General features: G+C 48.7%; 1 protein-coding gene across 2 annotated transcripts; it reads left to right on the plus strand.

Annotated features, from left to right (window-relative positions):
- Positions 1 to 2,072: 2,072 nt before the first annotated feature.
- Ndufv3 (NADH:ubiquinone oxidoreductase subunit V3) lies at positions 2,073 to 12,768 on the plus strand. Of its 2 annotated transcripts, XM_060369222.1 has the most exons (5): positions 2,073 to 2,206; positions 3,004 to 3,119; positions 3,691 to 3,811; positions 9,135 to 10,220; positions 12,546 to 12,768. In XM_060369222.1, the coding sequence occupies exons 1-5, from the start codon at positions 2,110 to 2,112 to the stop codon at positions 12,698 to 12,700; spliced, it is 1,575 nt and encodes a 524-aa protein (XP_060225205.1). In that variant the 5' UTR covers positions 2,073 to 2,109; the 3' UTR covers positions 12,701 to 12,768. The 2 variants fall into 2 exon arrangements, with proteins under 2 accessions (XP_060225205.1, XP_021500834.1); XM_021645159.2 differs by lacking the exon at positions 3,004 to 3,119.
- The last annotated feature ends 533 nt before the right edge of the window (positions 12,769 to 13,301 follow it).

The following is a 13,301-nucleotide window of genomic DNA, read 5'->3' on the forward strand; positions in this document are numbered from 1 at the left end:
CACCTAAACTTTTCTTTACTTTAAACTTTCTCTATACCAGGCTGACCTTGAGCTCAGATTTGTTTGCCCTCTGGATTAAAGGCATGTTTGTATTCCAACCAGATCACACAGACCTAGAAGGTCTTTGGATATGATCCCTTGCCAGAGTAGCCATGTTTTGAACCAAAATTCCTCTACAGGCAGTGATGGCTCATTTCCAGCACTTGGGAGGCAGAGGCAGGCGACCTCTGTGAATTTAAAGCCAGCCCTGTTTACAGATGAGTTCCAGAACAGCCAGAGCTACACAGAGAACGCCTGTCTTGAAAAACAAGAAAGAGAGAGGCAGAGAGACAGAGAGACAGAGACAGAGAGAAGAAAGAAAGAAAGAAAGGAAGGAAGGAAGGAAGGAAGGAAGGAAGGAAGGAAGGAAGAACAAGCACAGGAAGAAAGGAAAGGTAGAGTCAGGAGGGTAGAAAGTTCAAGGTTGGCCTGGGCTACATAGGAAGACCTTGTCTCAAAATCCAAATCAACCAAGGTAATCACTCCCAGAACATCACCCTTCTTATGAGCATTACCAGATTCCCACATGAGCAGCATTAGTCCCTTCTAAGAGTTGCACCCATGGGCCCCACCTCTTACGGTTCTAGTCCCACATCACCACCCTGGAGACCATGAGCTTCCAAGTCGGGCGCCCTTGGGGAGGGGAGTGGGGTGGACAAATGTAGACAACTCACCCACTGGAGAGTCTTTCCCTTCTGTTTGTCCCTGAGTCCTCCGGTTCCTCCAGCGGCTAACTGGTCGGCTGTGAGAAGCAGAGGCTCCATGATCATACAGTTCCAGCTCCAGTCCCCCAGAGGACAGGTATGACCTGCTCCCTTCAGTATTATTGACGCACCTGTAAAGTAAGCGCACCTCAGGAAGTTGAACAGGAATGTCCCCTGGAGACAAGAGTTAGGTGAAGAGAGGCTGTTCCGTTAGCTGTTTGTGTCCTCTTCCTTTAGAGACAACGAATTTGGGTTCTCCCTGTTGTCTAGACCTGCATTTGTTCTTTCTGCCTTCCTGTGCTCTGCCAAGGTCAGGGGACTCTGCCAATTTATCCTGCCACCTGAGTGAGTTTCCTGATGTTGTTCAGAGGTCCAGGTTCCAGTCAGTCTCAAGGGATTTCATGAGGCTGCAGTGTTAGAATGTAGCCTCTCAGCCCGCAGTGTCTGTATCCTCCCCTCCCCCGCCCCTTCCCCTCCGGTTTCACAGAAACCTCTTCCATCCTCAGAACTACAAGAAGAGGCTTCCACCTGGGCTGACTCCACTCTTCAGAGACCTAGCCATTCCCTGTCTCTGGGGCCTGAACGCTTCTCGAAGGTCCCGTCGTGCTTTTGTCCCCCTGTCTGCCTGTACACGGCATCAGTAGCTCTAATAAACTTTTTCTTCCCGGTGATTCATTTCAGTGTCCCGAACCCTTTCACCACCACAGAGTTTTCCTTGGTATAAACTGGAGGTTAGGGCACATTCAAGTGCATGAAATGCTTAGAGCGCACTGGGCACCGTGTGGGAGGGGTGGGAATCAACAGTGGGAAGGAGGAATTGATAACCAATAACACACTCCACAGCTATGCCTTTGTAAGAAGGTTCTCCGAGAAGTCTCGTCTTGGGGGTGGGGAGATCTGCCTCAGTGATTATATTCGTCAGAGTTGATCCATAAAGCACAGGCTGTCTTTGAAGAGCCCTGCCGCGGGGTGGGCGGATGCGTACCACCACGCCCAGCTTCTGGTTTGTTTGTTTGCCCCTACTGGACACGCAAACTACCGCCGAGCTGCGTCTCCAACAAACAACAAACTCACAAAAACCTCACGAAACACAAAAGACTCTCAGGTCGAACCAGAAACGCTAGCTGTGCACCTTCGGGAGGCTGCAGAGCTAAGGGTGAGAGCAGGGCGAGGTGGGCGTGCCTTCATCGGAGGGGCGGGGCTTCCAGGAGAATCACGTCCAGGGACGGACCCAGCGCGCTCCCACTTGGGATTGGTGAACTTCCTCAGGGGCGTGGCCTCGGGCTGCGCGCGCAAACGCCTGGGCCCACCCTGGTCTGCGATTGGCGAACGTGATCCGGGGCGGGGCCTCGGAGGGTCCGTGAGCATGCGCAGTCAGGTAATTCGGCGCGACCTCGGCGTTCGGCTTCTGAACCATGGCGGTGTCTCTCCTGCTGCGGGGAGGACGAATCCGGGCGCTGAAGGTAAAGGGCGAACGGGCGAGACCTACCAGGCCCCAAGCCTGACCCTCGGCAAGCCTGACCTCAGCTGCACCCGTGGCTCGGTGCGGTGAGAGGGGTCCCAGGGTTTGTGCTCACCTGACCCGGAGAGAAGGGCTTTCTCTGCAGGAGCAAAGCCGAGGCTCCTTGGCTGCTGTTAAAACTTAACCTGGCTTTCTCTGCAAAACCAGTGTTGGGGTTTGTTCGGGGATGGATCCTAGAGCTCTGCCCTTGCTTGCCACGAGCTGTCATTGAACTGCCCCAAACAGGAAGTGCTCACAGAAAGGGTCCCCGTCGTCAGATGGGCACTATTTAGTGCCCCTCCCTTTTTTTTTCACCGTGTTTCGGTACACATAATTTGTACACACGCGGAGAATAATCGATATAAGCAAAAGTTTTCCCGTTCTTTTGGGGGCCCGGCATGAAGCACCCTAGGACCTAGCACGTACCTTAGCGGCTGCCTGCGCAAGTACAGTAAGATTCTTCTCAGGTTGTAACATTTCTGGAGCCATTGTCTACATTCTCTTTACCAGTTGATAACGTTTCTGCAGCTTTCCTAAGTCAGGGAGCTAATTTTGCAAAAAGAAACAGTATTTTACAGAGTAACAAAATAAGCGACAGGATAAACTGGCTGTGGCTTCTAGGCCCAGTAATCCGGACTGGGCTGAGAGTCCACTGGGCCTTGCGTCCAGGATTCTGGCAGGCTAGGTGATGGCAGAGGTCCAAGAGGCCAGCACCCCCTCCCCATGTCAAGTCCGGTTTGTCTAACTGGGACTTTTCAGGACAAGTGGCGGCAAGCTCTTCTGCCAGCAGCACCCGCCTGTCATCTATCCCCTACCCCCTGAGCCCCAGGTTCTGCAGAACACAGGACCAGGCTCTTCTCCTCGATGTCCCAAAGGTTTGTATAAAGAATGTTGCAAACGTCTTTGTTTTTTATATTTTTATAAGATTTATTTATTATTTATACAGCATTTTGCCTGTATGTGTGCCTGCATGCCAGAAGAGGACACCAGATCTCATTATAGATGGTTGTGAGCCACCATGTTGTTGCTGGGAATTGAACTCAGGACTCTTTGGTTGCTGGGAGTTGAACTCCGGACCTTTGGATGTACTCTTAACCTCTGAGCCATCTCTCCAGCCCCTCAGGACTCTTTGGAAGAAGAGCCGGTGCTCTTAACCCTTGAGCCCTCTCTAGCCCATGTCTTTACTTTTTTAAAAAAACTTTCCAAGTGTCTATTTTGGGAAATTTTTTCAAAGATTAGGGAAATGAAAATGTTCTCGTTCACACAGTGATTGTCCTGGAATTTGGGTATGTTTTTCTTGAAGCTTTTTTTTTTGTACCTTTCAAAATAGTCGTAATTCCCATATGTCTTGAACATTGTAATAAACATGCCACATGAATACTATTGTATAGCATTCGCATTATAATGACCCTTACCAAGGTGCGTATCCTTGTTGACTCTCCCCAGGCTGTGCTCCTGGAGGCCAGGGTGTCCCAAGAACTGGCTTCTGCCGTGGCCCTCTCTACAGAATCAGGGACGAATGAAACGGGAGTACAGTCAAATCCCAAGAAGCACAGTGCAGCCACAGGTGAGATTTTTAAGAGGTGGTCTCAGGGGGCAAAGAATGCAAAGTCAGTAGCATGAAATGAGTTTGACTGGCCACAGACCCTAAGGTTCTTCATCTTCCCAGGGTCCAGATCATAATCAGATACAAGGTCGGGACACAGCAGTGGTGCTTTCTAAATGCCCAGCTCAACAGGGAGAGCAGAAGGGCCCTGACATTTCTGAGGCTCTAGGGGACACGTGCCAGTGTGTAATAATGAGACCTGTCCTACTTTCCTTTCCCTGGCTTCTGGCTTTCCTGTCTCTCCAAGACTAGTGAGTTTTTCCTAGCGTACCTCATCACCATCCTGAGCCAGCGTTTCTGCTGTGCTGGCACTCAGCTGGTGCCTGGTCGGTTTCTAGCTCTTTGTGACATCATTTTGATTTCTGTCACATTTCCCCCCTCTCTGAATGCCTCACACCAGGCAAGCAGGAACTGCAGTGCATCTTAAATGCTTCTCTCCTGGGAATGCTCAATTGTTTTTGTTTTTGTTTTTTTTTTTTTGGTTTTTTTTTTTTTTTTTTGGTTTTGTTTTTAAATGGATCACGAACTAGGTTCATTGAATTTAGTTTCTTAATTCATGGAGCTCTGATCTACCCCGAACAGCTATATAGAACTGCTTCTTAGCAAAGCTTCCATCATAACACACGGGACCATGGAGTGGTAATTGAGTTCGGTCTTAGTTTCACTAAAAATAGTATTTCTTCGGCTTGAATATGTGAAACTAGAGATTCTTCTGTTTTCTCCTTATCTGAGTACTGGCTATCAGTAGATGTTAAATGTTTGCACTGCCTGCCCACAATCTTTCCTGCTCTACACACACCATACACACACATGTATGTGTAAGCCCCATAACATAAGCCCCACAACAAAGGTGTCCTAGCATGAATTACAGAGGGACATGATTCAGCTCTGCCTAAACCTGCCTGATTTTTAAAACACAATGCTCCTTTCCTTTTGGATGCATTGAAAAATACAAATATGAAACATGAGGACTGTTTAAAACAACAACAAAACATAATCCCAGTGTGCCCAAGAAATGTCTGCAGCAAGAACGTCAGTGAAGTTGGGTACCGTGTGTGGCATGGTCTTTTGTTTGTTTGTGCATGCTGTGGATTGAACCGAGGGTTTTGCATAGTCTGGAATGCTTATGACTGCTTCCTGGAGAGTGACTTAGATTTCAATACTAACTGTGTCCTCTTCTCTGGTAGATTGTTAAGTTATGTCTATAATCCTATCTTTAGATACATGATTTTAGACTAGCTGGATTTTAGGACCCAAGAGCCTTCTACATAAGATGTCTGTGTGAATAGAAGTGTCTTCCTGGGAAGGTTTGGGAAGGGGACCTGGCCTGAGAGTCGGCCTGGGAGTCCCATAAAGCTCCTGCCCATGGGCCCTGCAGCCACCTGAGCCTGTACGTTTGCCACTTCCCTGGGTGCTGTGGGGCTGATGAATCTGTGGTGTGGGTGTGGTTGTGGATGGCAGTGGGCTTTGGTGTAGAAGATGACCTTCAGAAATAAATTGCCTTCTGTGCATAGTACACTTGTCTGTTATAATTTCTCTGTACAGAGAAAAAGAAATAGTGCTTCTAAGTAGCCTCAGGTAGGCCTGAGTTTTCCCTAGAGGTGCCAGGGACTTGAAAGCATTGAACCAGCGTGGCTTTGGGACCCTCTGGGGCTCCCTGCATCTATTCAGCCCCTAGCCCAAGGGTCGGGGCCTGCCCTTGAGGACAATATTTTCTGCCCTATCCTGGAGGCTCCCATCTCTTAGCAGCATGTAAAGCTGTTGACACACGTCAGTACCAAGGTGCTCCCACTGACCCTTCTTGGAGATGTCCCTGGCTTTTCTTCACTGTCTGACTGAATCCAGTCACCAAGCCACTGTTGCACAGATCTGTGAGTAGACTAGCTGAGCAATTTTCACATTGCTTTTCTTCAAGTTGGTTTTGGTTTTTTTCTGTGGTCTTGCTATGTAGTACATGCTGGCCTTGAACTCTGGAGTGCTAGGATTTACAAGTGTGCACCATCGCACCTTGCTTTTGAATAGCTCTTTAAGAGTACAAGCCAGAGTTAGTTGTTCTCCATCCAGGGTCGAGTCCAGGCTTAAGAAGTGTGTCATTTCTAAAACTAGAGGTTAGCCATATTAACCACAGGCTGAGGGTGGAGGGAGCGCCGTTCTGAACACTTCCTACACGTTACCCGCAGACTTCTTACCGATGAGCTGAGGTATCACACCAAAGAGGTCCGCTTCGGGCCTTGACATTCCGGCCTATTCCCTTCTCTATATTCTAGTCACTGTGCTGTCTCACTTCTGGAGGAAAAAAAAAATCTAGATTCTCCTGCATTCTTTTTTTTTTTTTAAGTCTGTATACACATGTAATCCTAAGCCTATAAAATCCGAGTGATTTTAGTCTCCAGACATGTTTAAGGTACATTTGTGAGGAGTGTGCTTTGTTTCCTGGGTTAGTTTTATAAATCACTAACACTACATAGGAATATTTCAGGGTTGCTAATTCGTTTTATTATTTACACACACTTATTAACATGTATGTGTAGGGGTGTGTGCGCGTGCCATTGTGTGGCTTTGTGTATGTGAGTGCAGTGCCCACAAATAGCAGAAGAGGGCATTGGATCCCCCGGAGCTGGAGTTACCAGCTATAGTGAGCCACCCAAGATGGGTACAGGTTGCTGAACGGGGTTCTCTGTGAGAGTAATAGGTGCTCTTAACTGCTGAGCCGCCCTCCCTACCCTGCTAGTACACAGCAGCCCTCTCTTCTTTGATAGAAAGCTTGAAGACCGTGTTCTCCATCTTCAGCCAAAGAGAAAAGAGATTCAGAAACTTGAGCTGTGTCTTCAGAGGAAGATGGAGCAGCAACAGGGAGAAATGGTTGGCACCATCTGTGTTTGTAGACGTAGCTGTGTGGAGGCTGCTGTGGTCTCTGGAACGAGCAGCCTCATGCACATTCCCCTCTGTGCTCTGAGAGGAGCCTGCAGGAGTCAGGGGTAGGAGACTGTCTGCTGAGGAGAGCCGGTCTTTAGCTAGAATGCCATGAGAGGATGCCACATCCTGTGTCCACACACTGAGTGTGCTCCTCAGAGGTCACGGTCACCTGTGACCTGCTCCGCCGGATGCAGACTTGCTGTGGATGCTGGTTCCAGGTGGCAACCATGGATCCATATGGCAGGCTTCTGTCCTGGAGCCCAGAGATGAGGGCAGGGCCAGGGCTGGGCAGGACAGAAGCTGACCCTCCATCAAAAGCAAAACCAGATCTCAAATCTGTTAGCCTTTCCTTGCACTTCTTCCTGTAACCAACGAGAAGAAGAGAAACTGCCCAGGCCTTCTCATTCCATACGGTGAAGTCCCCTTGTCAGGCCGGGTCTGCCTGTCTGGAATGTTCTTTCTGTTTCATAGGTAAATAACCTATAATGTAAGTTTTTATTCTCTCTCTCTCTTTTTCTCTCTTTCTTTCTCTCTCTCTCTGTGTGGTTATTAAACCCAGGGCCTTGCATGTGCCCAGCACACACTGTATCACTGAGCAACACCTCAGCCCCAGTGATGTAGTTTTATAACTCATTACAACTTTATAAATTTCTAAGGGCTAAGGAGAGGGCTCAGTGGTAGTTTGCCTAGTATGCCTGAGGTCCTGGGTCCAGTCACAAGCGTAAAAACAAAACCCGAAATCCCCAGCATATTTTTTTTTGGAAGAGTCAGTCCATCCATCATTTTCCTATTCCAAATAGCCTTCCGGGAGCTTTGTTTATTTGTTTATTTTAATTTTTTGGATAGCGCTGTATGTAGCCCAGGCTAGCTTCAAACTTGCTATGTAGTTGACCTTGAACGTGTGATCCTCCTGCCTCTACCTCCAGAGTGCTAGGATCATAGTCATGTACCACCCCATCCATTTTAATGCAGTGCTGGTTTGGAGCCCAAGGCCTATTGCATGTCCAGCTAGCACTGTGCCAGCTGAGCCGCACCCCAGCCCTAAGGTCATGTCCTATTTGCAGTAGTCCAGCTCAGGAAGATGCCAGTGCTGTAGATGAGTGGGCTAGCTGGACTAGGAGCCACACATCTGGCTGCTGTGAATTCTGAGCTGTGCGGTTGTGGTTCAGAGAGCAAGCGTGTGCTGCCCTGCCCCGCTGTACTACTCAGCAAGGCTGGAGCTGTGTGCTCTCTGAGTCACCACGTCAGTCCCTCAGGCAGGGTCAAGGCAGACCTAGCCTATGTGTGAACCAGGGCTGGGTCCAGCCGTCACCCCCCACACTGGCTCTGGTCATTTCATTTCGCAGTGCCTGTCACTCTTTCTCTGGCTCAAGAGACTTCACTTTTCTCTGCTCCTACCAGTTACAGGTTTCCCCTTGTGTAGGGTGATGACTGTGGGTGAGCAGGCCTGATCCTACTATGGAGGAGGCACGCAGTTTTAGTGTGTATGTAGCCCCGTCTTAAGGACCCTGTCCGTCCACTCCTCTGGAGAATGTTTGGTTCCACTTCAGGCCTGAGGGCAATTTACCATAGGAATAACTTGTCCTGTGTTTTTCTGGTTAGAAAGATAGATACCCAAGTAGATTAAATGAAATTAGCAGTAAAGTGATTTTTTTTTTTAATTTTGCCCTTTCATAAGTGACTATGAAATGTAAGATTTTTCTGTTAGGATTCATCTAGCTTTTTCTGCAGTTTAACATCTGTTTCCAGTGATATGGTATTAAATTATTTTAGACTTTCTGGTTTTGTAAAACTTGTTTTCTTGGCTGAAGAAATCCCCATGTGGCCTGTGTGAGTTTTGAGGACTTTTCTTCCTTTTTAGGGCAACATTATTTAAAAAGCTGTTGCCGCTCCCTCCTGCTCCCCTCACAGGAACGCCCCAAACAGACTCTTGTCTAGACCTGCTGTTTTGTTCAGAAAAGTCAAACTGTGAACTTTTACTGAGAAGCACCAAATGCTTGAGTGATCTTAGCGCTTCGAGAAATTGTGCATTTGTAAAACTTGTATAGTCAACTGTAAAAATCTGCAGGAGTCTAACTTATAAACTTGAGTGAGATCATTTAAAAATAATTACTATTAGGAAGCAGTGAGTGAGGAATGGAGTCCGTTTGTGGCCCTGGTTGGTGAGAACGTCCCTCATTGAAGGTTCTGCTCAGAGTCAAGTCTGCCCACTCCTGCTGCCGCCCCAGCACCTGTGGGGGTCCCTGGGACCTCTCTTGGCAGGGCCAGTTCCCCGGACCGCATTAGAACACGCTGATATGCAATGCACTGTGTGTAGCTTTGAGTTGTTCTTTAAATAATAAATGTTCCTCTTTATGCCGTTTCCCAGATGTGGTGGGAGCAGAGGAGAGAGGCAAGCCCCTAGCCACTCACACAGCAGCCGCACTGGCCAAAAGCACGTCTCCACCCAGTTCTTACCCATCGGTGGAGAACACAGGTTGGGCCGTAGCTGGCCCACACCCCAGTGGCAGCCTGCTGCGCACAGATGAAGGGCTTCTGAAGTGTTTGTCAAGAAAGACTCTGGTAGAGTTTCCTCAGAAAGTTCTGTCTCCACCCCGGGCCCAGGGTCCTGACTCAGAGGCTCGGCGGCATGTGCAGAAGGTGACAGATGACTCGTCCTCATCCAGCACCTCAGATTCAGACTCTGATGAGGAACGTGACTTGGGCGTTGGTCACCGAGTGGCAAGTCAAGGCAAGGCAGGGTCTTCCAAACCAAAGGCTTCCCGTCCCTTCGAAAACGGAACCCCTAAGATCACAGTTTCTGCAAAAGAGAAAGGCAAGGTGCAAAAGCCACACACAGGTGACACCTCCCAAGAGAAGTCCCTGCAGCCGAAAAAGAAAGGGACTGTCACCAAGCCTGTAGAAGACCTCAAAAAAGCCAGGTCCAAGCCCAAGGCATCCAGTTCACGGTCTAATGAGATTCTGGAGCAAAACCTGAAGGAAGAACGCCAGCAGGGGAAACCGAGACCAAGGGAGACAGGGAAGGAAAGCCCAAAGCCACTCGAAGCTGAAAGAATCTTACCCGACCACACAAAAGCCAGGCGATCTGCACAGCTCACTAGTGGCCCAGTGCTCACAGCGAGAACACAAGAGGCCAGTGCAGGACAGCGGCCAGCTGCCGCCCCACTGGCCGAAGCCGGACATCCGGGACCGGAAGTGCCAGAGCCCACGGGGAAAGCTGCTCCTCTGGTCAGAAAAGAAAGCCTGGAGAAGCAGGTGCCAGAAGGATGCTCAGAGGCCAAGGAGAGCTTGGAGGATCAGAAACTAGTTCTGAAGAAGACAGTTCCTGTTCAGAAGAAAGATACCTTCGAGGAGAAAGCAGGACCACAGCTGGAGGGGAGGTTCCAGGCCGAAGTTGGCGAAGCCACGCCCACTGACGCAGGCCCACCCCAGGAAGTCCCAGGCGACACACAGGGTACAACTTGCCTTGGTTCAGACTCTCCTTGCCCTGTAGGGTGTATAGATTCTAAGAACCCCCTTGAGTTTCTGTGTGTCTAGAAAGGAGTATCCTTTTTTTGACAGTCTTAACGTAGCTCAGGCTTCATTTCAAAATTGCTAGGTAGCTAACACTAGCTTTGCACTCCCGATCCTCCTGCCGCCAGCTCCCAGGTGCTGGCTTCAGGCGTGCACCACTTGGCCTCATTTAACTATTTCTTAGATGGCTTAATTTATGGAAACTGATAGCTAGCATCACCACACTTAACCTTGGAGGGTTTCCACACACACATTTCATCCTGCCGAGCAGCAGTCGTCCAGAGCTTCCACAGGTCAGGAGCAGCAGTCACACTTGGCAGTGATAGCCCTCGGGTGGACTGAACTAGATAGGTGCCTTGCCGAACTAAAGCAAGTGCGAGCAGGCAGGCAGCCACGGCCTGCATCGTGGACTTTTCACAGCACAACACACTGGGCTGTTTAATCTCCAGTGAGTTTCCAAGGAGGGGCCTTTCGGGGGGGACAGTACTCCTGTGAAGCTTCGTGGGCTCGCACGTGTATGACGTCCTCTGGGCAGCTCCCTGGGAAATTGGAATTCCTTGATTTTTCTTAGAGTCTTTAGTTGCTGGAGCCTGTCTTAAGATGCGGCATGGCTAGCAAGGCCTGGTCCCTGCACCTGTGTGTCATTCCCAGCCCACCCTGGCCTAACTTGTATCCCCTGTGTGCTAGCTATTGCTCTTCCAGGAAACTGACAGCATTTGTTTTCTTTCTTTTCCATTGCCCCTTTCACTAATATGCCAGGTACCAGTGCATGCCAGACTGCCTAAGACCTTGGGGCCTGCCTTCCTGATGCCATTGCAATTTTCAGACTCGATCTCAACTGGACAGGAGGGCCTCAAACCTAGGATGAAGGCCCCTAGGGCCGGGGATTTCTAGGTTGTTTCTGGGGGGGGGGAACCACAATGACTCACAGGGCTGCCTGTGTAGCTCAGTGTGGGGCTTAGTCAGTGAGTAAGGTCCTGGGCTCAGTTTCCAGCACTGTGGAAACAGGCATACCTCCCCCAACCTTCCAACCCTCCTTGCTGGCAGGAGAGGCTTAAAAAGTGCTCCTTGCCTGAAGCTCCTTGCTTCCAGGTAACCCCCGGCTCCCATCAGCTGCTGCCTAACTATGTAGTCCATTGCTTTCAAGGTACGCCTTCAGCGCACTGAAGATCTTCAGCTTGGTGCAGAAGACAAGATGCCAGCTCTATAAGATCATTTTGCTTCTTTGCTTCTTTCTTTCTTTCTTTCTTCCTTTCTTTCTTTCTGAAATGACAAGAGACAGCTGTTGGATTTGGAATAGAGAAAGATGTATTTAAGTTGGTGGTGTGTGTGTGTGTGTGTGTGTGTGTGTGTGTTTGGTTTTTGTGCAGTGTGACTAGAAATTGAGACAGCTCTACTGACCTGATTCCTAGAGAGCTGGGAAGAGTGTGAGCCCAGACCTTGTCCTGTGGCCCCCGCTAGCCCTGTTTTGTCTCCTGTCTTATATTCATGTTGCAGAAGAGCCACGTCCTTTTGCTTTGGTCCCACACTTCCACTTTTAAGATTACCAAGTGTTTAGGTATATAGATTTAATTTTTTCCACTTAAGATAAAAGGCTAAATTTCTATTTTTGTTTTTGTTGTGTTTTTTTTTTCTCTATTGAATCTGAAGATAACCATTTTCCTCAAAAAGTTAAAGTGGCAAAACTACATCTCCTTCCTAGTTCTCATGTTGATTTTTATCGTTATTTTAACACTCAGATTTTTCCCATATCTGTGCATGGAAATCATCACTTTCCAGGGAAAGCGATGTCCTGTGTATTTTTATATAACCCAGAAGTCCATCCACAGGTCCTTCCACATTTATAGAGTTCAGGGCCTAGAAGTACATAAAGTACCTCTTTACGCATGTATCGATGCGAGGTGCCTCGATCTAAAATAAGGAGCGAGGCAGCCTTGTCCTGTCCCGTCTCATAAATGTTAGGATCTGCCATTGTATTACCAGAATCAAAGCAGAGAGCTGTCCTGTCTCCCGGCCATCCTGTGATGCAGCTATCATGGGGAAGGCATCTGTGGCAGGGTTAGAGGATTGACAACATTGCCTCCGTGTTCTTCATGATTACACTTCACTGGAAAGACAATAAGTTTTAGCATAAGTTTTCAGATGATTTCTCTATATTGTCAAGGTCTCTTTCTTCTGGTCAGCGGGCTCACTAGCACAGACCTCTGCTCTACAGCGCCCAGACAGGCATGTGTCTTGACCGCTCTCCCATCACTTCCTTCTACAGAGCCCACTCCAGCCCCTGAGCCGATGGACATGACCACCTACAAGAACCTGCAGCATCATGACTACCACATCTACACCTTCCTCGACCTGAACCTGGACCTCTCCAAGTTCAGGATGCCACAGCCCTCCTCAGGACGAGAGTCGCCTCGGCACTGAGCTCAGCTCAGGGCAGCCCCATGTCAGCCCATGAATTCTTGCCTGTAAGAATAAAAGCCAGTCTCGAAGCTCCAGATGTGGTTATTTTCCCCTCACAGTGTCCAGACCAGAGAAAGAATTAGCGACACCCTTGACTATTTGTGTAGAGTCTGTGGCATCCTCCAGGGGGCCACAGTGAGATGTTCACGGATCTTCCTTGAGACGTTAAACTGTATCATCCTAACAAGGCCTAAGGGATGTTATCTGTTGGGTACCACATCCCTGTTTAACCGGCAGTCTAGGGATCCAGAAAATGAGAGAAACAAAGCTGCCGGGCCCTCTCAGCTTGGTACTGGTCTACAGCTGCAGTGACTGCTAGATCTGAGCTGCAGCCTGGATAAACTGGGAAACGGTTACAGAAAAAATAAGTGTGTGGAGAGAAAGAATAGAAACTGGGGAAAGTTACACTGATTTAAACTACATTACACAAAAAATGTGTGTGTGTGTGTGTTTAGAGAGAGAGTAGAAACTGGAGATAGGGAGTTACACTGATTTTAACTACTACATTACACAAAAAAAATTAAGTGTAGATTACACTGATTTTAGCTGTAATTGTCTGTAA

This window comes from Meriones unguiculatus, chromosome 16 (genome assembly GCF_030254825.1).
Source record: "Meriones unguiculatus strain TT.TT164.6M chromosome 16, Bangor_MerUng_6.1, whole genome shotgun sequence".
In the NCBI taxonomy this organism is placed as follows: Eukaryota; Metazoa; Chordata; class Mammalia; order Rodentia; family Muridae; genus Meriones; species Meriones unguiculatus.

Coding starts and splice junctions, on each gene's coding strand:
- Ndufv3 (XM_060369222.1), top strand. CDS start 2,110: ATGCGCAGTCAGGTAATTCGGCGCGACCTCGGCGTTCGGCTTCTGAAC. Junction 2,207..3,003: donor GACGAATCCGGGCGCTGAAG/GTAAAGGGCGAA, acceptor GGGACTTTTCAG/GACAAGTGGCGGCAAGCTCT. Junction 3,812..9,134: donor GAAGCACAGTGCAGCCACAG/GTGAGATTTTTA, acceptor GCCGTTTCCCAG/ATGTGGTGGGAGCAGAGGAG.